General features: G+C 38.5%; 1 protein-coding gene across 8 annotated transcripts in view; it reads right to left on the bottom strand.

Moving 5' to 3' along the window:
• NTNG1 (netrin G1) overlaps positions 1 to 27,798 on the bottom strand; it is a 341,042-nt gene that overhangs the window by 33,785 nt on the left and 279,459 nt on the right. For 2 of the 8 annotated variants that reach the window (XM_032302443.1, XM_032302444.1), the window contains exons 6-9: positions 26,073 to 26,138; positions 23,679 to 23,738; positions 15,317 to 15,484; positions 9,743 to 9,877 (exon numbers count right to left, since the gene is read on the bottom strand). The exons of 1 other annotated variant lie outside the window; for it this stretch is intronic. In XM_032302443.1, coding sequence (XP_032158334.1) covers positions 9,743 to 9,877; positions 15,317 to 15,484; positions 23,679 to 23,738; positions 26,073 to 26,138 — 429 coding nt within the window. The remainder of the gene's footprint in view (positions 1 to 9,742; positions 9,878 to 15,316; positions 15,485 to 23,678; positions 23,739 to 26,072; positions 26,139 to 27,798) is intronic. 5 more of the 8 variants (XM_032302446.1, XM_032302445.1, XM_032302448.1 and 2 more) reach the window with 5 other exon arrangements.

Below are 27,798 nucleotides of genomic sequence, written 5' to 3' on the forward strand. Positions count from 1 at the left end.
TTGGTGACTGAAGTTGGGGCCAGAGCAGATGAAGCATGTGTGGGCCTGAATTTCTGTGTATGTGCCTCTTCTAGTTGAAATCCAACTTTATTGCAACTTACATCGAGATAGTCAATTGCTATGTGCTAATGTATTCCTCTTCTCCCCACCTTGCAGCAATGAGAAACTGAAGGTTGAGTATAATTTTTAAAAAGAAAATAATCTGACAAAGATGGGATGAAGAGGACACAGCCCTCAAGCAGAGATGGTCATGACCTGATTCTATTCCTGAAGGTAGAGCCACATGATCCAGAACATTCTGGGTTCAATAGTCACAGTCAAAAGAGCATTGGATGGAAGAGGCAGGGGCTCATGGCACTGACATGCCCTTTATTTAAAATAATTACCTCTGATATCAAAGCTGATGGTAAAAAAAGAATAAATTCTCAATGGGTTCTGTATCTATTTTTTTTCCTGTGCCCTTGGTATCGTAGCTGATATTATTACTATAATTCTTTCTGGGTAGAACCTTCTGCTGATATTCAAGGTGGTGGGTTGTTCCTGCAGAATGCAACAGAATGATTCCTCACACCAACATGAGCAATCCTGATTGTGTTATGGCCACCCGGACTTCTCTTTCATTAGTTGTTGATTGTACTAAATTGATGCTAAATTGACTAGGCTGGCTCGTAAGCCTTCAAATGCCTGGCTCTGACTGTGCCTGTGATCTTGTCCTGGAAATTATATGGTCACAGCCCTCATGTTTCTGGAAATCCTAACATTTTTCTTAAGTTCAGTTACGGCCTGGTAAATATGAATCGGTTAGACCAACCCCTTGCGATACCCACATCAGGAAGAAGACACTTTAATGAATAGTGTGTGTGTTTGTGTGTGTGTATGTGTGTGTGTTTGCTTAATGCTCTCTTCCGTCTTCTGCTTCATATTCTCTCCTCTTTATTAACCCGGTCCTCTGTTTCTTCATTTCTAACTGCTGTGTGAGTTTGAAATAAATCAAGTGTGGTCTGCATGCTCAAGAGAGCCTACCTTGTGTTTACTGTGGCCATGAACTAAGAATGGTTTTTACATTTTTAAGTGCCTGAAACAGAATCAGAGGGAGAATAGCATTTCATGGCACATGAAAATTATGTGAAATTTAAATTTTATCACCATAAATAAAGTCTTAATGGAACAGAAACACCCTCATTCATTGCAGTGTCATCTTGGGCTGATTTGGGGCTACAACAGCAGAGCTGAGTGGTTGCGACAGAAACTGTATGCCCAGGAAGCCTGAAATAATTACCGCTTGACCCTTCATAGAAAAAGTCTGCTGAACCCTATAATAAATCATCAAGGCCTCTGTATCCATCTGTATCCTCTGTATCCATCTGTAAAGATGACAAAAATCCTATAAAATGCTGCAGCAAACTCAATTCTTAAATATTTGCTAATAACTGGTTTGCCATTTTTAGCCATTTGATTTGGTGGAATTACCCCGTTTTAATATGTATTTCTCTTTAAAATAAGGAAAATAGTCTTCACCTCCCTTGTAGAATGAGACAATGCACACATGTTCCTGATGCACAGGGAGAGCACAATAAATAACATTTTTAAAATAATAAAATATTATCTTATTTAAATTATTAAATTATTTTTTAAAAATGATTATTCCTTAGAACTCGGTCCATATGCAAGTAGGTCAAACCATCTGTAAGATTTCAGGATCATAGAAATTCAAACTAAGAACATCCAAGCCCTCTCCAGGATTTCACAGGAGATGCACAGAGAAGTCTGTGGTGTTGAGCAAACATTCCTTGGAGAGCTGGTAGCAGTCATAGCCAGAATCAGGATCCCTGATTTCATTGCATTGACTCCTAGAATTTAGTTATCAGGAACCCTGCCACCCTGGTTTATCTGTGACTCCTCTGCCTTTTAATTCTGTTCTGATGGAGGCTGAGAAGTGGGTCTTCACTTAAGTAAAAACTTTTCTTCCACAAATGTCAAGTGGGATGGTCCTCTTTCAACTGGGCTGATATCCATACTTAGGCATTATCTTTATGCAGCTTCAGAAAAATTTGAGATTCTCTCTCTCTCTCTCTCTCTCACACACACACACACACACACACACACACACGCACACACACACACACTCACTTGCTCACTCACTCACTTATGCATAAAGAGTAGCTCCGGGTGAAACTCCATTCATGTATTGTCTGAAGTGAGGCAAGAACTTCATGTATTGTTTTTCTGCTTGGCCTCCTGATCATCTTACTATCAAATAGGACCAGGCTGTTGCTTCGATTCCGAGCTACTAGTCGGTGACGTTGTATCTGTCTGTCTCCATGAATCCTGGCATCTCACACACCTTTCACTGTTCAACTTGTATGGCTCTGTGGTGTGAAATGGTTGAGTTTGTGCATCCTTGCCAGTTTCAAAATTCTCTTTAAATAAAGGAAAAAATAATATAGATGAGCAAGTAACTAGGAGGTTTCTCACTGGGGTCAGAACTGAGGCCCCTCTCTGAGCCGAGCAGGATAGCTGAATAGCACGAAACGTCACAATGTCAGGAAGTGGTCTGGAATTGCTGTTATATCCAGTGGAGAATATATCCACTATCTGTATCTGCCTCAAACTCCAACAATTCAAGAGCCTCAAGTTTTAAATGCACTTAGGATATGCTCCAACTGTGAAGGGCGCTCTGAACAACTCACCCCTTTCAATCTGCTCCAGCCTTTGCCTCGTCTGGTTGCCCCAAAAGGAGCCATAAGTGGTGTGAAGAGCTAAAGCACTTTCCGTGGCCTGAGTGTCAGCCTTGGACCCTCGTGCTCACAGGGGGCATCGCGTCCCTGATATAGTGGAGATTGGTGGGCTTTTTCTACCAATCCCAAGTTAAAGTGATGTTAAGAATGGAAGGGAAACAGCACTGAAACTGGAAAGTGATGGCTATTAGCATGACTGAGTGCTGTGGCCTCGTCCTGCTGAATCAGGAGAAATTTTGCAACTGGGAGCAACCCTGGGGTTTGCTCTCCTAGCTGACAAAATGAGCCTTTTTCCCCAGGAGGAATACCCGGTATATTTGTAATGCCTACAAATTGCCACTTTCTCTCTTCTGTCTTCCCAATATTTTCCTTTATAAATTACCTCGGGGAGGCTCCTACTGGTTCTGTTTAACGAGCACTTCCTTCCCACCCTTAGGAGTGGAACAACAGTAACATCAAGTGCCCTTCCAACTATTTATTTTTCATCACTGTTAGGGATGTGGTACTCGGCAAGGGAAATGAGACTGTTGTTTAAGTTGCTAGCAAGGAAATTAAAAACTTGGATTCAGTGATGCCATTCACGTTCAGTGATAGAGGTGTAAGAGCCAAATGAGTGAAATCATATGTCTGGGAAGGCAAATGCTCTGAAGCAGCACAGACGTCCTTGTTTAAGTGACATGCTGCCTGCCAGTGGATTCAAATGTGAGGTCAACTGGTGAAATGTGAACTGGACATTTTAATGTAACACAGCAAATAGTGGGAGACTGCAACCGGAGGCAATTGAAAAATTACAAGTTAGGTTCAAGGCATTTGTCCAGGGAGGTATAATCTTCATCTCACAGAAGCAATCGGAAGCATCATCTTAATGATCACAAGTTGTCAGGCCAATAGACGTTAATCTCATACCAAAAAAAAAAAAAAAAAAAAAAAAAAAAAAAAAAGCCTCCTGATCTATAGTAGCAGAAAAGCTATGATAAAAACCAATTAATCTCAGAAAAAAAGGATTTATGGAAGTTTGAAGGCTGATTCTTGGAAACTGGATGTGAGAACTGAAAACAGGGTTAGTGAGAAGTAGGAGAGTCTGCCTGTTGGAAAAGAGGGGTGAGAGCACAGAGGACAGCTGAGTGAGTGGCCGAACTGGTTCTTCATACAACTTGAGCTGGAGAATCTCTCTCTATCTTTCCTTGGCCCATGTGATTGGTCTGAAAGAGCAGAAAAGCTGGAAAGGTCCCAAGAGATCTTTTCACTCAACGTTTATTTAAGCAGGAACTCTTCAAAAAGCATCACTCATGGGAGCCTGTCCAGCTTCTCTTTGAACTTTTTCAGAGTCTGGGGATTCATCATGACCCAAGACACTCCACTGTATATTCTTAGACAGCTGGAGAGAATAATCGTTGGAAAATGCTAAGCTGAATCCCACCTCTCTCTTTTACCTGCTGGTCTCCATTCTGTCTTCCTGAAGCAACGTCCATCTATTACATAGTAGCCCTCCGAATGCTGTAGACATCTGCAATGTCCTATACCCACCAACCTGCTCCCGCTAGCTTCATGAAAATCCCTTCTTCAAAGACAGAACTCTCCTATATCACTGTCTGTGTGTTAGAACGCAGTCTCCAAGGACTAGACTCTTGATGTGGATTGCTCAGGAACGTGTCAGAAGAACTATAACTTCTTTTGGTCTTTATTCAGCCTGAAACTCTGTTAGTTTCTTTGCTGCTCATGACCTACAGCTGTCTAGAATTAAGCTTGAAGGTGAGCTGAGATTGCCACATAGTTGTCACCTGAACAACTGCCAACACAAGTTTATATTTTTGCAATTTTTATTTTTTAGCCTTAATTTGCAGCAGTGTCTAGCACATAGTAGGGACTAAATAAAAGTTTGTCAAAACCCTATTGGGAATCCTTGTATAACTATGTTGGTTATTTTGGAAGTCTCCTATTTTCTCTAGGTAGCCTATTGGGAACAATTTGTGCTTTTATTTCTAAAAAAATCAATGTGTGTGTGCATGTGTGTTTCAAAAAAGTATCTAAGATAATTTTTTTCCCCTAAGGATATTTTCAATTTTTCTTAAGGTTTGGGATAATGTCCCTTAAAGGTTTTTATTTACATTTGTTCTCTTATGCGTTACTACTATCTCTGTACTACCCCAGAGTGGGGCTACCACTTTCCTGACTCCTTCTTTCACTCTTTTGGATGAAGGAATTCTTGTCAATGCAAGTCTACAATTAGCAGAACACATCTTTCAGTAAGTAACTTGATATTTGAACTCCTTCATTTTGGAAGATTCCAGAGCATTTAGATTCTCTAATTTGGCTTTGAAAAATATGTTTATCTTCTAAGTGGTTGTGTAGTCTATAGTATACTTTCACAACACCTTTTTTATAAGCTCTTTGGTTTTGACTGAAAGGTGTTTCATTGTTTCTATCTTCTAATTCACAGCGCAAGTCTTTACCTTCTTGACATATGGCACTCTTTTCTGATGTACTATGTATTTCTCTTTTCTCTTGCATATCTTGATTCCTAGCATGAGTTAAATATCATCTCCATGATACCATATATTTATGCTTGGCATTAAAAGTTGCCATTCTCAATGATTATTGAGGTGGGCAGTGTCAACTGTCTTTCTAAAGACGTCTACACCCTAATCCTTGTGACCTTTCTTTTTGTTTTTGTTTTTTACTTGGCAAAAGGGACTTTATAGAAAGATTACATTAAGGATGTTGAGGTAGAGAGATCCTCCTTGATTATCTGTGTGTGACCAAGCTAACCATATGAGTCCTTAAAAGTGGAGATCTTTTCCCTTCTGTGGTCAGAGAAAGATATAATGATGGAAGAAAGGCACAGAGAGATGGAAAGTTCCTGGCTTCAAAGGTAGAGGAAGGGGGCCATGAGCAAAAGAATATAGGTAGCTTCTAGAAGCTAGAAAAGGCAAGGAAACAGATTTTTCCCTAGAGCCTCCAGAAGGGCACAACTCTGCTGACAGCTTGATCTTAGCTCTGTGAGATCCTTGTTGGACTTCTAAATACAGAACTGTAAGAAATACGTGTATGTTGTTTTGAGCTACTAAGTTTGTGGCAGTTTATTATAGCAGCAAAAGAAAATGAATATAGTTATTGTGCATTCTCTGGGAAGGAAAACATCTAAACCATAGAGTTTTGTTCCACAAACCTTTCCTTATTCTCCTGAGACTAACTCTTGTCCTTTAAAAACAAACAAACAAACAAACAAACAAACAAAAAACTCTGTGGCTTGCCACACTGTCTGGTTTTATAGTTTTATAAGGGTATTTTCACAATATTCTATTCAAAGTTTTTCTTGATCATACTATTGAGCTTTCTTCTAAATATGTTTTTCTGTTCTCAATAATATATGTACTGATCCCTTCAAGAACCCATATCCTAGGGTTATTGGGATATTGTAGATCATGGTCCGGCAACTGAATCTCAGCCTTCCCCTTGCTGTGTGTACTAAGTTCCTGATTTCCTACATGCTCTATTATCTTCCAAAATCTTTTAAAAAATGGCCAAAATTTAAATAAATAAACAAACATGGATTTTGCCTAGCATTTTGACACATGAACATGTGTTTGGAATTAAATAATTGACTGCTTACTATGTACCATGATGTCCACATTCATTATTTTCTTTGAATCTTCATGATTACCATATGTATCGTGTCCTAGTATTACCCCATGTTAAGATAAAAACAAAACAAAACAACCTGGGCTTAGAGAGTCTAAGTGATTTCCTCTAAGTCTTGCAGCTAATAAGAGGTGGAGGTGCAATTCAAGCCCAGAGCCCAAGTGTGTCTGCTTACTACACTTCATGGCTCATGGCCAGCACCATTGCCAGCTCTATCTACCACTGCTTTCTTTTTGGCATTGGTTTCTGGTTGTCAGGGTAATCCCTGACACTGATAAGGTTAACCCAAGGATGCATTCATCGCAGTAGAAGTGTATGGGGTTTGGGGTAGAGGAAAGACAGAAAGAGAGAGATTGACTTCAGGGGCATTTTTTGGGAAGAGCATTGTTGGGGGCATTCATATGTGTGCACACATGGGAGTGATATGGAAAATATTTGTCAACCTGTAATCATCAACTAATTAGAATGAGTGTCTGTTATAACACTGGTGCTGGAGGCACCCTACAATGACAGGTGTTACCCCATTGGCTGGTGGATCTTAGGGTGGTCTGAGACATCCCAGGGGAAGACACTTAGGGATCCTCAGGCTGTAGCCATTTATCAACTGACAGCAGAATTTCTATATTTTTGCATAGAATATCAGCCTTGTAGGGGTGGAACTGAGTGAAGGAAAAAAGACGTCAGAGTGAGATAAGGCTACTGTATACTCAAAGGTATATTTGAAATATCTTAAATTGATATAACAAATCTAGTGTCATCCTGTTCCAGTCTTTCCTTTACAGAGCAGCCAGAATAATCTTTTCTAAAACAAATTCTTACCATTTCATTCATTCCTCTCTCTAAAACTCTATGATGGATCTTGTGTCTGCCTTCTCCCTGATGAGAAGAAACTCTCAGCTTGATGTTCATGAGACCATGTGATCTGGTCTGTGGTTGCCTTTGAACATCTTCCCCCCCTCAACACATACATACACACACACACACACACACACACACACACACACACCCCTTATCCTCCCATCATGCCAAAACTATTTGATATCTCTGGAACACAGTGTGTTAACTCAAGTACTTTTGCTCAAGAAGTTCCATCCTGGAAGTCTCCTACTAATCCTTCAATACTGAACCAAACGTCGCTTCTCTGGGAAGCCTCACTTCCATCTGGACTTCACTAGAAGCACACACATAGCTCTTTCTTACCTCTGATTGCCTTCTGTCAAAACTGTTCAGTTGTAGGTCAGCCTCTCACCTCAGATTGTGAACTCCATGCCCATATGTCCACAGCAGCTATCTTTCTTCATCCTTGTAGCCACTACTGTTAGCTCTATGCTTAATTCATGGTGGGTTCTCAAGAAATACTCCAGAAGATAGAGCAATCACTTCCATAATCTCACTGATCCCTGCATACCAAGGATGTGAGGTGCTGGAGCCGAGGTACAGAGGGTTTGGTGCATTGCACAGCCCTTATGTGGTAAGGTCACGGGCAATCCAGTCTTCTAATTCCAGAAGGGAAAATTCGGTGACATTGTACCTTTTTATAATACTCCAATAATTAATCCAGAAAAATCAAGTTAGGACCTTTTTGGAATATACCTCCTCTAAGGCTGGATTAGTTTCCATCTCTAATGTCTTTCCCTGATGACACCGATTCTTAGGTCCTGCTGCATCAGGAAGTTTCCAAGAGGCTTTCTTTTTGAGAAGAGTGTCTTAATTGCAAAGTCTCCTTGCAACATATGCCTGGAGTGTTGGGCTGGTTTGGGTCCTTCCTCTGTCTGTCCCTCCTCCTCTTCTCTGAGCTTTCCCTGGGCCTCCACATCCAGATGTTCCAGGACCAGTGACTGGCTCGTCATATGGTCCTTGGGATCCAACAATCAGCCATACCCCTAAGGTGTTCTCTAGGAATCTATGGCAAGCAGGACTTTTAAACCATGACCTTATGCAGAGCTTATGTGCAGATGTTTCAAGTTTCTCTCCAGCATGGCTGGAGATGCTCACCTCCAGCTCTGGCATCCCATCCTAACCTTGGTGTCCTCAGTGCTGGATTTCTCAAACTATCACCACAGTTCTTTGCTGCCCACGGCAATAGTATGGCAGAAAATTTCACTTTGGCTTTACATCATGTAAAAGTATAGCTTACAGATAACTATAAATTCCACAAGTAGTCGGTGAAATATTTTGTATGGCTTTGGAATTGGCTTTAGAACAGTTCCTGCATGCTGACCTTGTTTTCAAGTGAAAAGTAAGCAAAGGAAGGTCTAGAGCTGTGCTGTCCAATATGGTAGACACATGTGGCTATTAGGTCTTGCAATACAATCAGTCCTAATTGAGGTAAGAATAAAACACACTTGATTTCAAATATGGTATGAAAAAAATATAAAATGTATCCTTAATAGTTTTGAGGTTGCTTACATGTTGAATGATACTATTTGAGATATTAAAAGCTTACACGAAATAAGTTGTTAAAATCAATTTCTTCTATTTATCTTTACTTTTTAAATGTGGATAACACTGAAAATTCCATATGTGGCTTGTACAGTTTGCTATTGGACTGCACTGCTCCAGAGGATTTGCCTGGTGGCTCTTTAGTATTAGTAAGCTAAATGTGTACAGATAGACTAGAAAGTTAGTGCATAATGAAAAGGCAGAAAAGGTTATGAATGACAGAAGGAAGCTTCTGCTCAGATTTTTAAATTTCTGTTCCCTGAATACGCCAACATGCCACCTGCCTGACAAGCTTTTAAGAAGGTCTGATAATCCTCAGAGAAATGAGGCTGAACCAAATGGCATCTGTCTAAGGCTCACTGCATGGTGCCTAACCTCAGAGGCTTAAAATCAATATTGATTTTTGTCATTTACTTCACCCTGGCATTTAAATATCCCTAAGATTTATTGCCTTCAGGTTTTTTGGTTGAGATTCAGTGATGGGTGTGATAGCAGGGGTGGTAATAAGTTATGTAGATATCATTTAATTTATGAACTCTGGAGCTCAGGGGTAGTTTTCAGTTCAAGAAATATATTAACCACATACACATCACCCTTCATTTTGCGGTGAGAATTTCCAGGCTGGGTCCCTATTGTGCCACTTAATTTATGGCCTGGCCAGGTACCTGGATCTGAGCACGATATTTCAATATAAGTTGCTCCCGTATTCAGAGAACGGAAGAAGATGGGCTTGCAGGAAGCCAGCTGGACAGTTGATGGATTGCTCTATCTCCTCTCCATAGGCTGGGGCCTTAAGGAGCTTTTAAAGCTTGTCAGCGGTTTGGGTCTTTTTCTGCTCTGAGAAGCTGCACACACTGGCCTGGACAAGCAGAATCAGCCATGCTGCAGCAGAAGGAGGGCAGCTCCCGGAAGTTACTTACGTTGACAGCCGGAGTGCCAGGAATTCCCCGGCAGACACTCATCACACTTAGGCCCTGTCGTTCCCGTCTTACACTCACAAAATCCTGAGCCATTACAACGATCATGGACTGAGCCCAAAGGGTTACAATAACACTCTGTAGAAACAAGACAACACACAGGCTGGAGACAAGTCTGCATGGCTTACAGGTTAGCAACACAGGAGCGTCCCTTAAATGCATTGCTTACTTAAAGGACGATGTCCGCTAATGAAATGCTTGGGCAAATAGGGCAATTTTGGTCCCTGAGTACTGATTTCCTCGCCCTTCCATGATGCCATTTTCATGATACGGGAGGAAATTAACTGAAAACTTCTGGGGAAAGAAGACATCATGCTCTTCATGGCTAACGGATCATAATAGAGGTTCCATTTGTTAGGGCGTTTTTAGATGGTTTAATGAACACCATGAGAAGCTTGTGTATTGAGTATAAATCAATATGCCATCAGTGTAAAATCTGTTTTAAATTATTCAAAAAGGCTTCTCTGTTACACTCAATATTTGAGAACTGCTGAACATCTTTAAAGTGCAGTATGAATGCACTTTGTTCATTTGAAGGCATTTTTTACTTTATGATTTGGAAGAATATATATATATCTATAGATAGATAGATATAGATAGATAGATAGATAAATATAGATATAGATAGCCTGTAGATGTTGTTTAGATACTAGGCACGTTAGTGGGGTTTTAATGCAGCCTAGATTAATAATCATGAAAGAAAAATAAGGTGTGTAATCCCAAGTAGATTTCAACATCGGCATAATTTGAGACATATGTTTTTCATTATAATGTCTACTGGAAGGACAATACAACTTTGTTGAGTAAAAAGTAAAGAGAATATTTTCTTGATTCCTCACACATTCTCATACAGGATATTTTTGCTTCTGAAGCTCTACTTCGCTGAAAGGCTGAACCTGAAATGGGAATTTCTTAGGTTTCCATTAGTCTGAAAGGCAACAACAGCTAGTTTGCAGCTTTTGGAATTTGGGGGCCAAAGTTCCTTTCCTCGTTATCCGACTGTATAATCTGGGCAAGTCTCTCTGCCACTCTGTTTCCTAAGCGTTTTTTTTTTTTTTTTTTTTTTTAATCCAAATAAAATACCGACCAACCGACTAACCAACCAAGAGGAGTCCTGCAAACTTCAGGTTACTTGCATCAAATTTAGTGTTTTAGATTGGCAACAGAGATTCAAGATTTAATGTTATAAAGAGGTCTGGAAGTTTGTCGGGATGAATTAGACAATTTCTTCAAAGAATGTACAGGGCCTTAGAATTATGACTTATTTCACGTTTCTTAAGTCGATTTTTGAGTTCAGCGTTATTGTGATACAAACATTATTAAGACTAACAGTGACATGTGTGGGGAAAAATAAAACTAAATAAACAAAAATTCTTCCTCCTTGCCGGACTTGGTTTGTGCTTAATAACTAGAATTTTATTTTAAGTGGGCATTTTTTTATTTTAATCTGTGTGTATATGGGAGTTGTTTTTTAGAATAGTGATTTTGTGGTGGCTTTAAAAATTTATAGATATGTATTTAAACTTACTCAACACTTACTTTGTTCCTTACTATTGAAAGTGTGTAAGTTGATAGTGAGTCACCAACACTTCATAAACTAAGAAGTAGAGTTATATCTGGCCAACATGGATTCAGGTACTACTCTAGTTAATTAGCTCATAGCAATTATATTAATATAAGGGTTGAGATGCAAAGATAGTAAACAAAAAATTTTTTTTTAAATGTGGAACGTCTATACCATAGGACATCCCAGTGATTGTCACAAGAAAAGGTGATTAAGTGTGTTATTCAAACAGTAATGAAAATAAGTGACAAGGAGAAGTGTGGTCTACACTCCACCTTATGTACAAATAACTTAGTTTTTTAAAAAATATCATTTGTGAGACCATAGTCAATGGTGGATATTGGTGATGGCCTGGGAGTACTATATTTTATTCCATGAAATTAGAAAGAACATGCAGAACTATTAGGCTGTAAACAACATGAACTATTTTTGGAGGTTTGATTAAAAAGTTACACTACAGTTGATTTATAGGTATTAGAAGTGTCTTGTCTATAGAAGGTACCTCTGGTTATCTGATCTTGGTTTTCAAGTGGTATAAAAAACCAATACAGCCTAATTTGAAATATGTTTAGTAGTAACTACTGAGCCCTGTGTTTCCTTCTGATGTCAAGCTTGTTATCAGAGATTATTAGCAGTGATTACTCAAGGTCATGAACCCCATATCCTCTAGCTTCCTGCTTAATGCTTGAGTTTATATGAAACAGAAGCATGCAAGGGTGTCATCTTCATGTAATTGCTGCATCATACAGGGTAATTACATGCATCTTTGGAGACATGGCTGTGCTTGGAATTTGTATGAAAATGGTAAGTTCACCAGTAGTCACAAAACAGCAATCATTGTGGCAACACGGAATAGTCTGCATTTTATATTTGCCATAATATAAAATGGTGCAAATAGTTTATGTCATCTATTTCAATGCAGTCTACATTTTGTCAAAGATAGGGGCTATTCCCTTACAACCAGGGGATGGATTTCACTGTTATTTGTTCAAGAAATGGCAAAGTGCCTTTCTTATCCTCAGAAGTAGAGAAGACTTAGATGAAGTTAAAATTTTCCAAGACTGGAGCTTAATTCTGTGAAAGTGAATTAGGTAAATATCTATTCATTTTCATTTGTGCCTTCTATACAAAAAGGTATTAAACTCTCAATTACTTGTGGTGCATGCTCTTAAACTTAATTCTCAGTCCTGCCTCAAGCCTTTTGGGGGATCTGAACTGTGGAGAAGAGTGAACTGGTTCATGCTTTTCCAAAGGGCAAACCTTGGCAATAGGGAGCCACAGGCTACCAATGGTTCTGAGAGAGCAAACTCCAGCCTTAGCCTGGTGGGTAGGCAGTCCTGATGCCTCTACCCTTGGCTCTTCAAGTGGGAAAAGCAGAATCCATAGCTCTTTTAGGAAACTGTTACTGATTGATCGTATGCATATATGAACTCAAGAAAAAAGATAGACAGTAGCATATACCAGCTAGCCACATTTTTCAATTCATTCTTTACAATTTTACCCCTTAGGAAAAGGGCAGCAATTTAAGGAATTTTGGTATAGGGAATATTGTAGCTAATTTTAATTCTCAGCTAAATTTAATCCCAAAATTCTCATCTTTGGGTTCAGCAATTTACTTGGTTTGAAGAGTATAAAATATTGAATAGAAACATGTTTGCCTCAATAAAATATAAAATTCCCCAAAGGTTTATAATTTTAACTAACCAACTTTCTAGAAATGGAGAAAACAACTGCTTTTGATTTAAGAAGGAAAACATGTATATTAAGCTTTTCATATTTCATCTCTATGTTATTTAAAAGACAAAAGCTAAACAGGCTATCTTCCTGTCTGGAGATAATCCAACATAGATTTACAAAAGAACTACACCTCTTAAAATTTAATAGGAAGTGCAGGTTTCATGGTCCACAAGATTACTTTAGGACTAGAAAAAGACCAAAGTTCATTAGAACAGAATATTCCGAGTAAAACACTGGGATATTGTTACCTACTAGATAGTATAAGGAATGAAATCTTTACTTTTAGGGCTTTTTCTTTGTTCATTTAAAATAATATGACTGTATATAAAATAATATGACTGTATATATAACATGACTTAACACTGTAAAATATTTTAATCTGAGGTATTTTACATAAATGATTTTTATTACTATGTTCCTATTTATTTTAACTTTTTTTGTTTTCATATTTATGGTATGACATTTTTATATTTCTACAAATGTCATTCAGTGAAATGTAACTCTACATTCAAAGTTCTGACAGCTACATGTCTTTTGGGTTATTAATAACCTCAAATCCTTGTAACCCCAATAGTTATAGAGGCAATTGAACTTCTGTTTGCAAGCTCACAGTGGAATTGCTATTGTCATCCAAAAAGCATACCATAAGTAGAAGCCTGACAAGCTTAGTTTTGCTAATTATGTCAGGATAGTTGGGAGAAGGTGTTCAAGCTTTGAAGTCAGGAAACTAACTCTTTGTGAAAGCTGTATGATTTGGGTCAATTTGCCTTACTTTTCTCAACTAGAAAATAGAGGAAATTATCAGTGGAATACTTACCTCCACAGTTTTGTTAATGAGGATTAAGTAGAAAAAAACATATCTGGAAGTCAGTTCACAGTTTACCAAGTGTTTTCTGTGCATCCCATATGATCCCAGTTTGACCAGGGGTTCTGAAATGACTTACCTAAGGCATACAGCTATTAAATAGCAAACTGGGACTTGAACCCAGCTCTCCGGCCTCTAAGTCCAGTGATTTCTCCACTAATTCACAAATAATAAATAAGGAGGCATTTTGAAAAATAGAACATACTGTAGATATAAACAGTATTATGTAAACTTGGCCTAACTGAATTCAAAGTTAGTTGTACAGCTATCTTATGTGATTCTGGGCAAACTGCTATATGACCTTAACAATCCGATCAGAAAACAATGATCCCAGAATTGCAGACGAATTAATTTCTTTTTTGATCCAAAGACCTCCTGCCATTTTCCAGCATGTGTTTTCTATTTAAATTAGTCTCTATGTGCAAAATTCTACTTTGAAAATTAGTTGCCTATGTTGTTACCTACTGGTGAGGTAACAGATATGCATGTACCCCTGACCATTTCAAATATATGCATTTCTTCAAAGTAAATTGTGAAGTGAAATTCCATTTATTGTTTCTTATTTTTCCAACAGCTCCCTTTCTTAAAGATGGGTTCCACTACACCAAAAGTAGGAGAAACTTTTTTTGGGTGGGAAGGGCAGGTTCTCTACAGTTGACCTGAGCAGTAGTCATGGTGGGGGCAGGGGAGAGTACTCGGGAGAACCCTGTGGACCCAGTTTTCCAGAGCTAATTTACCTTGGAAGCTAAGAGAATTAATTGCCTAGAATAGCTTTGAGAAATTGCTTCTCCTTTGGGGGGCTATAAGAAAATCAAATAAATGGAATTTCACTACTATGAATGGAAAAGTCAGGCAAACTTCTATATTACCAATTGCCAATGACTTTCAATTCCAAATGGCAATATTTTAAATCAATTGATATTTGTTGGTTACCAATTATATGCAAGAGTTTATCCTAATTTCTCATAACTATAATTAAATATCATATAGTGAGTTTCTATTTTAAAAGTTGAATGTACAACTTAAGACTTTAAGTTTGGTATTACCAGGTTTTAAGATTTCATGCAAAAAAAAAAAGAAAGAAAGAAAGAAAAAATAATAAAAAGAAAATTCTTCATCTAAACATGATTTTTGGCTCACCATCTTTAAACCAACAATAACAAAAGGACTCAGAATATATTCCCCAATTCAACCAGCATAAGAAAACTTTATGTCTACCACAAGGACGTTTCTCCATTGAGAAAGTTCATTCTGGCTCAGCCGTGGTGCAACTCAACAGCCTCTTCACCTTAAATAGCTCCCCATAGCTCGAAAGGCACAGAACAATAGCTGAAATTATAATGGAACTGACCTATGCACACATTCTCATCGTCCAGCTGTGCAGAAGCATTTCTGAAGTAGCCCAGCCTGCATAACTCACAGTGCTGCCCTCTAGTGTTGTGTTTACAGCTCACGCAAATGACTGTATTGAGCAGATCGATATAACTGCATCGATTGGAGTGGCCGAAGCATTCACAATCTTGCAAGGAAGAACAGAAATGTATACAGAGTGTATACAGTAGCAGAGTCACAGCACACTACATGCTTGGATAAAATGAGGAGTGGAGAAAAGATGGAAGGATGGCATTACATGGATGTGATGCAACATGACACACGGCGTCCACAGGTGGTGGTGATTGGCATGGGAGTAGCATCTGTTTCGAGCAGGATAGAAAGGTTGGACATTCAGAACATGACTGGAGAGTGTTAATTTTTGGCATACAGTATGAACAGAAGCATTTGCAGGTGTACACCTTTTAAAATTTGGGAAAGCTCTGTTGCCATTGATGCAAAAGTCTAATTTTTGCACGTTGAGACTTTTAATGTCTTTGTGCCACTTTCCCCATTTTTTCTTAATATTTTCACTCTTAGAAGGAGGGAGGGAATTATGTGAGCATCGAGGGCCTGAGCCTGCCATCATCGATGACTTCTTTGTTTAGAGTCTCATTATTATTTAGGAACTTGGTCAGGGTTTCCCAGAAATTGTGGCAAGTTTCACAGGGATCTAGACAATTAACTAATTCTCTATTTTTTGTTTTTTCCAAATGCTAAGAGGGAAGACAGTTTTTGTCAGTTGTTCGTCAGGCCAAATCTGATGTTGATCTGTGAGAAAAAATATAAAAAGCAGGGAGATGATTTGTATGGGAAAACTGCTCTTAAGAGCAGTTTCTTTTTCACCCAAGCAGTTTTCTTTTCACCCAAGTCTCAAGCTAAATCTACTACAAAAGAAGGATTAGGCAGCTGATGATTGGGCAGTACCCTCAGATTTCCTTTTCTTTTGTTTCCCCAGATGGTTGGAGGTGTCTCTGAGGCTGAGGAGTGATGGCTGGAAGGACTAGACCAGGAGATGGGGAAAGAGGAGGGGAGCGGGTGGGGAAGGGTGGAGAGTGACCAGATGTTCTCTCTGTTGCATCTCAGGGAAGCAAGAGGTTGTTGATCTAATCCAATGTTTTTCAAAGAAGTGGTAAAGACAAAGCCTTTACCAGTGGTCACAGTGATCAAATCAGACAGAAAAAAAAGGTGGGAAGAGTAGGTAGGTGGGGAGGTTAATTTTTTCTCTCAAAATATGGGGGTAGGCAGAGCTGGACATTTATGAGAAAGGTCAACCATGGTAGTGTAAGCCTTCTTTATCTAATCTAAAAGTACTCCTCTTATTAATGTCTGGCTTTTATTTTACCTCACTAGGAAGCCAAACACAGCCACTATTTGCGCCTATTCATTCATTCATTCATTCATTCATTCATTCATTCATTCATTCTTTAATTTAATATTTTATTGGGATGATTTACCATGTGCCAGGCACTATGCAAATGACTGAGTTTCTTTTTTGGCCTAGACAAATTTTGGAAGTAGTGCATTGGATGAGTATGGAGGAATAAGGAAGAGTGACTAGAATTTTCCTTTTAATATACTGCTATTCATCAGAGGGTGTGGATTCATTTAGTGCAGAGCCAGTTGTTACAGTAGAGGGTGGACGGAGGTCAAGATCTTGAAAGAATAAAATCCAATTTGGATAGGAGCAAAGGAGGGCACTGGAAATTGTAAAGAGTGGAAGACACCAAGACTAGGGTCAGCACCTTGGGGGACTCTAGATGCTTAAAGAGAAGCAAGAAGAGGGAGGCTCCTGAAGACAAGCCACTTTCTTTAGGGGAGACTAGTTTTGTCATGTGTCTAAGTGTGGTGGGGACTGGGATTGAGAGGAAGCAGAGAAAGGAGAACAGAATGGGGTCTTGGGACTTGGATGTGCGAGATGGGGTAAGAACATACCTGCCTAAATGCAGTAGTTAAGGCATGCCACATTATTAGTAATAAAATAATAACAACAAAAGTAATATACAGACCGCCAAATTAAATTTTCTTAGAAAGCAAACATTTCATTCTAATACATTATATCTGAGTTACACCTAGTTTATGCTGGCATTTCTGACTTGCTAGGAAACCTGAAAGGCCTCTAGAAACTTCCTTGGTTGAAGATTGAAATGGGGAGAACCTTTCTGGTCTAGAGCCATCCAAGAATAGAGTTTGCAGGAAGGAGATCCAATTCCCAAATCTAATTGCTTCTCAGGACTTCTCCAGAGCTGACATTGCTGAGGAGTGGACACCAAAAGCCCTGTCCTCTGGCTCTCCCTCTCCCAAAGAGGTTCCTTGGTGGGAGTGGTTCTTCACATTCACCCACCCCCATCGCCCCCACCCCCAGGCTGGCCTTGGTGCACCCACTATAATTTATTCAGCTTTTTTCAAAGGGACCTTTTCTGTGCACAAATTGATCCTAGGGACTTTTTGAAACAACACAGAAGTCCTTGTTGCCAAAAAGCTTGCTTTGTGGGCAAAACAATCCCATGCTTAGTATAACTAGAAAGCAAAGGAGCTTGTGCTAAGAAAACCAAGCAGAGATACAGAGTGATCTGGGGAGAAATTCATTTAACTTGAGAGAAATTAGGAAAAACGAACTTAACGCTGGACTTAAACACTGAGTCTTCCATGAGGGGACATAGGTTTTATTTAAAAAAAAAAAAAAAAAGAAAAGAAAGTGTGTGGGTGTAGGGGGAAGGATGAGCATTTCAGGTGAAAGGGGAATAGAGTATGTGAAAATATGAAGTTGGGTAAGTGCAGAGAATGATGCTGGAGAAGTTTCAGAATGTAGTTCCCTCATGGATGTTTGAAGGGTTCTGTAGGATCTGCCCAATGGCCAGAGCTACATGCTGAGCTCCCATCTGGCAGTTTTATCCAAAAAAGAAAACATATCCTTAGATATTCAAGTTCAACACTTTTAAGACCCAACCCATGAATCTCCGTAGACATATCAGCTGTCATGCTATCACCTACTATTCTTTGAATTCAATGGATAGTATACATTTTGTGATAACATTATTTGTTTCTGGGTCTTGCTTGAGAATCAATTTATTATTTTCAATAGGATGAGGTAAGTAATATAAGTTGTACAAATAATTATATATAGAACTGTACCAGCTAAACACTCAATATTAATAAATTTATTTTAGAAGATAAGTGGATATACAAATGTTTTATAATCTAGGAAATAGAGTAGAGATTTGATTCTTTTACAACTTCTAAGACTCATCTGAGACTTCAGTAAAACTGTCTTTGCTGGCCATGATATATTTGAGAATGTAAAATGAGAAAAAGATCTTTGAAAAACATGAGAGCACTGGATAAATGCAAGGTATCTCAAATGTAATTATTAGGCTGCTGTATTATTTTTCAGTATTCTGTTAATCTACCACTCTTTAGGAAATAACTAGTCTTTCCACATAGGCACAGAATCCTTGAATGATCACTAATGGTGTGGCCTGAGCTACATTATCATATTAAGACCCTGTAGGGATGATATTAATAGTTCAATATTTCTTTGATCTTCCAATTCATTGACCTACCACGTCCTCCCTTCCCTTCTTACAAAGTAGAGTCCATGGTTCGTCCTTACAGTGACTTCTTTTTATACACTCTCATCTCTCTTGCCCCCTCTAAGAGCTCACCTCAATTATAGTCTTCTGGGAAGACTTGATCCTGCTTAAATCCAACTCTCCATTCTCCATGCCTATACCTCAGCAGCTAAACGTGACTGGAGTTTTTCTCCAACTATTTTGAAACAAATCTCATTTTAATTTCATGACCATAAACCTTAAAGGGAGCTTTAGGACTGCCAGACAACCCTCTTGCAACAGGGGACTTCTGGTCCACCACTCTAATTTGCTTCTCTTTCTTTCCTACTCACTGATATAGGAGAGATGTTAGGGTTCGAAGCCGATGCCAAGAGAGAATTCTTGAGACGTCCTTGGTGCAAAAAGATGGTTTAAGTAAAGCACTGGGACAGGTCACATGGGCATAAGGAGCTGCACTGGGGTCATGAGAAGTGGCCCGATACACACTTTCAAGTTGGGAGGAGGCTAAGGATAGCTTAAGCCTCTAAGGAATTTTGGAAGCAAGGTTTCCTGGACCTTGAGGGGGCTAGCTATTGTCAGGAAATTGCATTTATTTTTGTCTAATGAAACCTTAGTCTTGAGATCCTTCAGATGTATATCAATGAGCCATATGCTTGGTGGATGACTGCCAGCATAGATCTTGGGGGTTTAAAGATAAAAGAACTTTTATATGTTAAAGTAGACTTACAGGGTCCCGGGGGTCAGGTTAGGATTGCCTTTTGCCCTTAGCCAAAGTGTCAACATTGAGGCAGGTGGGTCCCTAGAAGAATGTCACTTTGCCTGTTTCAAGGACTTGTCAATGGGCTATAGATAGTAAGGAAATTTAATAATTTTTCTTCTGCTTTTGTTTCCCACATCATTCACCATTGTTTTCCCCCTTCTTTTCCTTTTTTTTTCCCTTTCTCGTCAAATGTCTCAGGGCTTAGTTCTTGGAACTCTTTGCTCTTTAGGCTCACCCTAGAGACAGGATTCTTTACCTAGCCTCATGACTTTATATACCATCCAAATGCTGACCTTTCCAAAGTAGTTATTTCAGGCTAGATCAACCACCAGTTAGACATTTCCTCCAGACTGACCTACACCACTGCATTCTTAGTCTACACTTGGACATTTAATGGATATCTCAACTTCAAGATGTTTGTAAGAGAACTCATAGGTCACCTTCCCAAACCAACAACTCACCCAGACAACCCACCCCATCTCAGTAAATGGCAATTCTGTTCCTCCAATTGTTTAGCTCAAAATTCCTGGAGTTGTTCTTGACAGCTCTTTTTTTCACCCTCATCCCCAACAAAAAATCAATCAGCAGATCTTGGCTACCCTTTAAAATACTTCCTAAATCTCATCACCTCTTACTACCTCATCTTTAGTTAAAGGCACCTGGATTATTGCTTTGGTCCCCAAACTGCTCTCCAGGCTCCATCCTAGTGATAGTTTCCTCTCCACACATCAGTAAGAGTGACTCTTTCAAAACTTTAATTGGGTCATGACACCCCTTTGCTCATAATCCTAATGGTTTCCTGTGTCATTCAGAATAAAAGACAGAGTTTAAATTCATTCATTCCCAATTGATTTGGCCCCTGGCCTCCCTGGTGTCTCACTGGCATCACTCTCTTCTTCATTGGCTGTACAAAGCTCCATGTTGCTCTGCAAACATTGCAGGGACTTCCCCCAGGCCTTTGCTCTTGTTGTTACCTCTGCGTGGAATACTTCACCCCTGGACTTTCCTATGACTTTCCTCAGTTTCTTTTTAGGCTTTTGTTCAAAGAAAATTCTATGACCACTTTATTGGAAATAACAGCCCCCAGCCTAAACATAATAATCCCCAATTTCTTATACCTATGTATTTATTTATTCTTTTTAGAATTTGTAGTATCTGAAACATATACTTCAAAAAATTTTCTGCCCCCCATCCTCTGAGCATAAATATGTGAGTGTAGACCATGTCTCTTTTCTTCACAGATGTAACCATGAAACTCAAAACATCTCCCAGAGCATACTAAGCACTCAAAAAAAAAAAAAAAATGTGGTCAAATGAATATATCAGTAAATCAGTGATCATCCCGAGATGCCTTCCTTTGCAAAACAGAGGAAGATATGAGAGGACAGTTATGTTTAAATTCATTCCTCCCTATATGAATTCCATGAGTCTGGCTATATCCTGTATATTAAAGAGTCTCGAAAAACAACAGCCACACAACAAGATATAACTGAGTTAGTAATTATTTTACCTGAGGGTTGTCTATATGTCAATGAAGATCGTTTTAGGCAGAGAAAAGATTTATAAAAATTGCCATGGTTTTATATAGTTTTTCAATCTCAAATTACATTGTAGACAAGTTTTAATTGCTGTTGTGTAGACAAGCTTGCGGGGTCCTCTAGAACCCATTTCCATGGTGTGGCATGAAAGCATTGGCAACACCTATTTACTGAGAACAACCCTGTGTCAGGGAACAACGTGAACCACTCCTGCAGGATCTACTGCAGTTTCTCAACCTTGGCACTATTTATATTTTGGGCCAAATAATTCTTCATTTTTCTATATACTGGAGGATATTTAGAAACATTCTTGGCCTCTGCCTACTAGATGCAATAGTAACCCCTAAGCTGTCACAACCAAAAGTCCCCTGGGGAGGGGGCAAAATCCCCCATCAGACATGTATGACATCATATAAAGCAGTTGTGATAATATGGTACTTAGGAACTGGCCAGTTAAGACCAATGAAAGCTAGATATGTTTTAGAAGAAGAGTTCAGAGTTGGCTTTCTAGATCAGGAAAGACCCAACCCTCTAGGTAAAGGTTCTTTCTGATTGACACTGGGTGGGCAGAGGGCTGGGCAAGGAAGGGTTGCCAGAAATAAGAGGCTGGAGAGACAGAGAGTGAAGGATGAAGAATAGCAGAAGAGGAGGGGTTAAATTTCCCCTTGGTGTCTTCTTTCTTACTGTTCGCCATGTTGCCTCTAATCATAGGTTGCATTGCCTACACAAGTATGAGATCAAGTACTCAGAATGGCACAGGTAATTTTTTCTTTTTTTAGTCAAATGAGGAAAGCTGCTGAAAATTAATTTTAGTCCCTCAAAAAAAAAAAAAAAAGGATTTGGGAAAAAGAGTTTAGACAGAAAGGGAAAGAATGAGAACTCTTTAGTATTTTCCCCTTGCTACATTCAAAGAGTCACCCTACCTCTGAGGGGCCTTCTCCAGGGGTGGCAGTGAAGTGGCCATAGCATTTTGCTGGTCTTTACCTCACCCCACCCTCTCTTGCAAACTGATGTAGCTTTTGAAACTCTTCCACATACATCATTTGATGACAGTATGGATTTTTTAAATAAGTCATTAGGTGGCCTCTCCCTGCCTCTGGAGATGTGTGTGAACCTCATGAGTGCTGCAACCCCAAGAAATGCAAGATTCCATGAGACAAGGTTGAATTCCAGGTCAGAGGCCTCTTGTATTTCCAGTGTGCTTGACATGACTAAAAGAGATGGGATCTGTGAGAGCCCCTATTGCTTTCTTTTCTCCTCCACCTCCTTGGTTTCTTTGTGTAGATTCATGTTTTGGAGATAAAGAAAGATCGCCGTCCTGTGGCCTCAGTGACAATCTTCTGATGTGCACTCATACCCAAACAGGCTCGACACCCTAGGAACCTGTGGCTCTTCTGTTCCTAAAGAACCTAGTCCCCCAATTTCAAATCCATCCACATTTCCTCAAAAGGGCACCGTCTGTGTTTGATATGTAAAAGCACATGGTGAGGAAAGTTTAAGACATAGTTTAAATATTGTCATTTTCCCCTTTCCCAACTTAGACCAGTTACATCTTTTTCTCTATACACCACAGAAGGACAGACTCAACATTAATTAAAATATGGAAAATGATTTGACTCTATTCAATAAGGAATAAAGAAGCTATTATGGTCATTTTCACCAAATGGGTCAAACTAAATTCAATTTTGCTAATAAATATATTTCTTTGTAAGAGGTGTTTCATGAAAAAAAAAATCAAAACATGACATAAGCCCAACAGTCAAGGGTGGAAAACAAGACACACCTGTCACATAGGACATTTAAAGGAAAATGGTAAAATAAAAACAGGAGTCTTCATGTTTCCTGAAAAATCTTCATTCTGTGAATGACAGATGCTAGCTGGAATGGGCTATTCATGAGTCACAGATGAGATACTGCTTGCTTTCATTTAAAGAAAGCAATATAACTATTATTTTCAGGTCATAATCAATGCTTCACCCAGTGCAGATCTGCACTGGTATTTGTTCAAATTCATTCCAAACAATGGAAATAGACATTACAAGGTATTTCACTTGTCACAAAGTCAAATGGGCACAACACATGGAACCTGCCGTTCTGTTCTCATGAAAAGCATCCTTGAAACTCACTCTAAGTGAGTTTCCTTATTTTCAGTGCAAATGAGCAACAATGTTAATACTCTGACATTCATGTTCTAAACAGGATCCTAAACTGTGTTAATGTTATTCACACATTAATCTTTCAGAAAACAAATGTTGCAGCATTTTTAATTTACAGCAGTCAAGTTTTGAGTGAAGCGTTTTTTTCTCTTACAGATGACATTCTCAGTACTATTTGATGCATTGATTGGAATCAGTCAACATGCCTCACCAATAAGCTGATGGGTACACTTCACAGATATTCCAGATTCATACAGTGCAATGTTTCACAACACATAACACCATGAAATCACTGTATGAATCCAAGAATTCCTACCTCTCTTGTGGTTTGCAACTTGAACAGAAGAAACTGTTGACAAAGCTAATTTGGGAGCAACTGGATAGGTTTAAAAGAATGAACAGCACATTAGAAACAATAGTGAAACGTTCAAACTGTAATAACTTATCATCAACCCACTTGAAAAGTAGCCCTAAAGGAAGAGACTATTTGTATATGCTGTTTCTGGGAGATGGTTTCAATCACAAAGGAAGTCTTGTATTTGGCTAAAAATGGCTTAACATTGTCAGTAATAAAGTTTAGAGGTTTTATTTTCAGAGGAAAAAGAATTACCGTTTAAGTTAAGAATCCAGTTACGTAACGATTATTCCAGTAACAATATGGATATTAGGATCCTCTATTGTCCCTCTCTTAAAATAGTAGCCACGTTGAGGTAATTCGCAATCTCATTGCCGCAATTCACTATGGTCAGTCGCTTTGGGTCACCAAAAGCTCACCTATGTATAAGCCAGTTCAGATTATTTTTGTTGAGCTGATTAGACATCACAGAACAGAATCACAATGGTCAACCATCTGGCCTTCAGTCTCAGAGTCACCTTGAGTCTGTCTACCTTTAAAAAATGTAGTCTTCTTCCCAACATTTATTACCTTTGTGGTATCCGTTCGCTAATGGCAGAGATTTCTCTCTAAGTTGCCTGCCATTTCTTTTCCAATTATTCATGATGAGTTGTTTGTGAAGATAGCAAAAGCAGGGTAGAGCCTGATGTTCTTTGCAGATGTTGACAAGATAAATTATGCCTGCACAGAACTGGCCTTTACTAGAAAGTGCACCTTTAGCTAAAATTTCAAGTTTAAGCACTTTGTTCAACTGCTTTCCTTCTCAAATAAATTCATTTGAACACGTTATACAGTTTTGAAAAAACTGCACCTGGCATTACCTGGAAATTTCTGAAAGTTTTCAGTGCTGTGACACTGACAGAAAACATAGCAAAATAATTAAGTAGGTCTGTTTCAGGTTTTGAACAATGCGTAATCCTGTTCATCTCAAAACTCACTGTGGAGAAGTGTTAAGTCTTAGATCCTGTCTTGTATAATTTGTTGAGCTATGAAATTCCATGGAAAATACTGAGTGACATTTCACTGAAGATGCTCTCATTGAACTTGCCAAGGAATAAAGCCACTAAACCTCCCCCGAATCCTCACAGAATTATATTAATAGGGGTGAGCATGATCTGTACTTCTTCCATGTATGTATGCAGAAACTTGAAAAAATTCATTTGGAGCAGATGATTAAGATAATTCTATTTGCTACTAATATATGTATCTAGGACAGTCTCGATTTCATCACTCTGATCAAGGACTGAAAATGCAGCCCTTCCAATTTGACTCCCCAACAAATTGCTAATATATTTTGTTTTGCTTAGCAGCTATTTCCTGGTTCCTCCTTTTGCTCATTTCCTTCTCCATCTGTATTCATTAGAGTTTAAAAGGAACATCCTGTATGTAAGGAAGGAAGGTGGAAGCCAAAAATGTGCCTTTTTTTTTTTTTTGAGAAGAAAGAAGGCAAAAGAAAACAATTTTCCATTGAAATAAACTCCTATTTATATATGTCTATGTATATCTATAGGCTAGACGTTAATGGGAATTTAACATTGCACTGCATCTTATGAATTCATTGCCCAGTTTTTAGAAGTTCTATTTCTTCCTGTGTAATCACACTGCTTCAGTCTCTCTCTCTTATTAATTTACTTAGTTTTGATGTTAGAAATCAGAAAATAATTACAGCTTTAAGGACAGACAGAGAGCAATCTGCCCTTAATGCCGATAGAAATAATCGTTAATTCACAGAGGATTTAAAGGGGAAGCCCCAGCAGAGAAAAATATACTGTGATGTGGAAGACAGAAAGAGAAAGAGAGACAGAGAAAGAGAGAGAGAGAGATCCAAATTTCTGCCAATCAATATGGAGCAACAGTAAAAGAAAACAGGTCTTTTAGGGGTTACAATACTTCCTTTATGTATTTTCCCCTTGCCCCCGACCTTCAATACAACTGATGTACCAGTCAGTTTAGTTAAGAAGAGCAAAAGGGAGACAGTGGAAGGATGTCTGTAGCAACTCACAAGTTTTTAAGACTTATTATTTACATTCCAAACTGTGATGGCAACAAAACTCCAGGCTTCTCTAGGGGCTGACAGACATTCAACCTAAATTTAATAAAGAGCTTATAACTTCTATGCCATTTAATTTTTCCCTATGTCTTCACTATAATATTTCCAGGATGCTCTTCATATTAGAAATAATATTTGGATCATGATTCTTTCAAAGGCATGGCATTCATGATAATGCTTTTATTTAGTGCTAGAAAAGTAGTATATGGGATTTTTCCCCTAAACATGTGGGATTTTATATCAGTAGGAATTTTACATGCTCCTACCTTGTTTTGGGTTAGAAACCTCAAGGGAAGAAATATTCGGCCATATCCTATTAAACTTTGGAGGATCTGCATGCATCAGGAAAAATCAGGGTATGTTATTTTCAGCTATAATGTCATTTGGTCTAAACAGAAAATTATATGGACGAAGACACAAACCACACATCTGGTCTTTAACTTGGTTGTGGATGCACTTAACAAAACATGACTCCCGCACCAAACAAGAGCAAGCAATTGATGATTCCCAAAACATTGAATGGACATTAAATATATAGCCCCTTCGCTAACAAAGCTATATACATTTACTTTTGCAATAAACTAGAGTGTTCTTACAAATAACCAAATAGGGACTTCAGCATTTCAAACTGTTATATAAAGCTGGTGCCTGAAACTAGAAGATAAGGCGAAAGAAATAATTTCTCACTTGAGGATTCCATTCTCTGCAATTTATATTTACAGATATGAACTGGCTGCATTAGTCTTTCATGAGAGATTCTTCGGGGTGTGTTTTAAGTGTGAGCCATTATCTCTGCAAAGAAGTGGATTTATTTCCTATTTTTATTTATGCAATTTCTCAGAGAAAGAAAGGGAATACTGGTGATTCTGGCTTAAGGAGAATAGTGCAAGGTGCTTCTGATCATAGCTAAGGTTTGTATGTGTGGATGTGTATACGTCTTCATGATTTTTTTTTTTTAACCTCAACCTATGTTTCTAGAGTTTTGGGTTCCATCCAGAAGTCATTATAAGCATTGTTAATTTGAGAATTGGTGTTCTTTCTTTCTTAGATTCACCAGTGTATATCTATATCCATATATATATATATATATATATATATATATATATATATATATATACATGCACACTAATATACATACTGTGGAAAATGAGAATAGCCAGGTTTAGGACTGGATGCTTTAAAATTACTTTTGTGAAGGTGCATAACTGTTAAAGCAGTCATTTTAAAACCCAGTCAGATCAGCTCAAAACTACACCTTTTGTGTGGTCCTTTGGGACCACCCAAGTCCACAAAAAGGGATCTCACCTCTAAACTCCTATAGCATGTTTCTTACTGTCTGTACTCCTGATTTCTCATTGATATGTGGATAAGGGATGAGTTTTAATATTGTTAGTTTGAATTTCATAGGTCTATTTCTTGTCTCTGTAATTAGATTGGATCTCTTTGAGGAAGGGCAAAGCCTGGTAGGAGACCTCAGTAAATATCTAATAATTCAGTAATTGATATCAAGTGGCTAGGCTACTGTAAACAGGTATTATGAGATTGTTTCCTCCATAATTAGATTATAACAAATAATATTCTTGTAAGACATGGTACTTTCACTCTAACTTTGGTTTTTAAGTATTTGTTAGAAAAGTTGATCTATGGTTGTTTTGTGCATGTGTGTATACAAAGGTAGATGGAATCTTAATACTGACATTACTACATCTGTCAAAATTGAAGAATGCAAGAAGAATGTAATTCTATTTCCCACATTTGTATCCAAGTGTCACTAAACACCTAGATACTCAGTAACATGTAGGCAGAGTATTCAAGCTGTTGACTGAATGCTGCTTTTCAGTTGAGTGTCCTGGAGCTGGGTAGATACTGGATTAACAGAACAAGTCTACCTGAGCTGTGACGATCACTTTTGGAAAACTATACATTTGTATTTTGAGGGAATTAATATGATTTTTAGAAATTATTTAGGAAAAAAGTTGTGGTTGTATATAG

Source organism: Mustela erminea, chromosome 10, assembly GCF_009829155.1.
Source record: "Mustela erminea isolate mMusErm1 chromosome 10, mMusErm1.Pri, whole genome shotgun sequence".
NCBI lineage: Eukaryota > Metazoa > Chordata > Mammalia > Carnivora > Mustelidae > Mustela > Mustela erminea.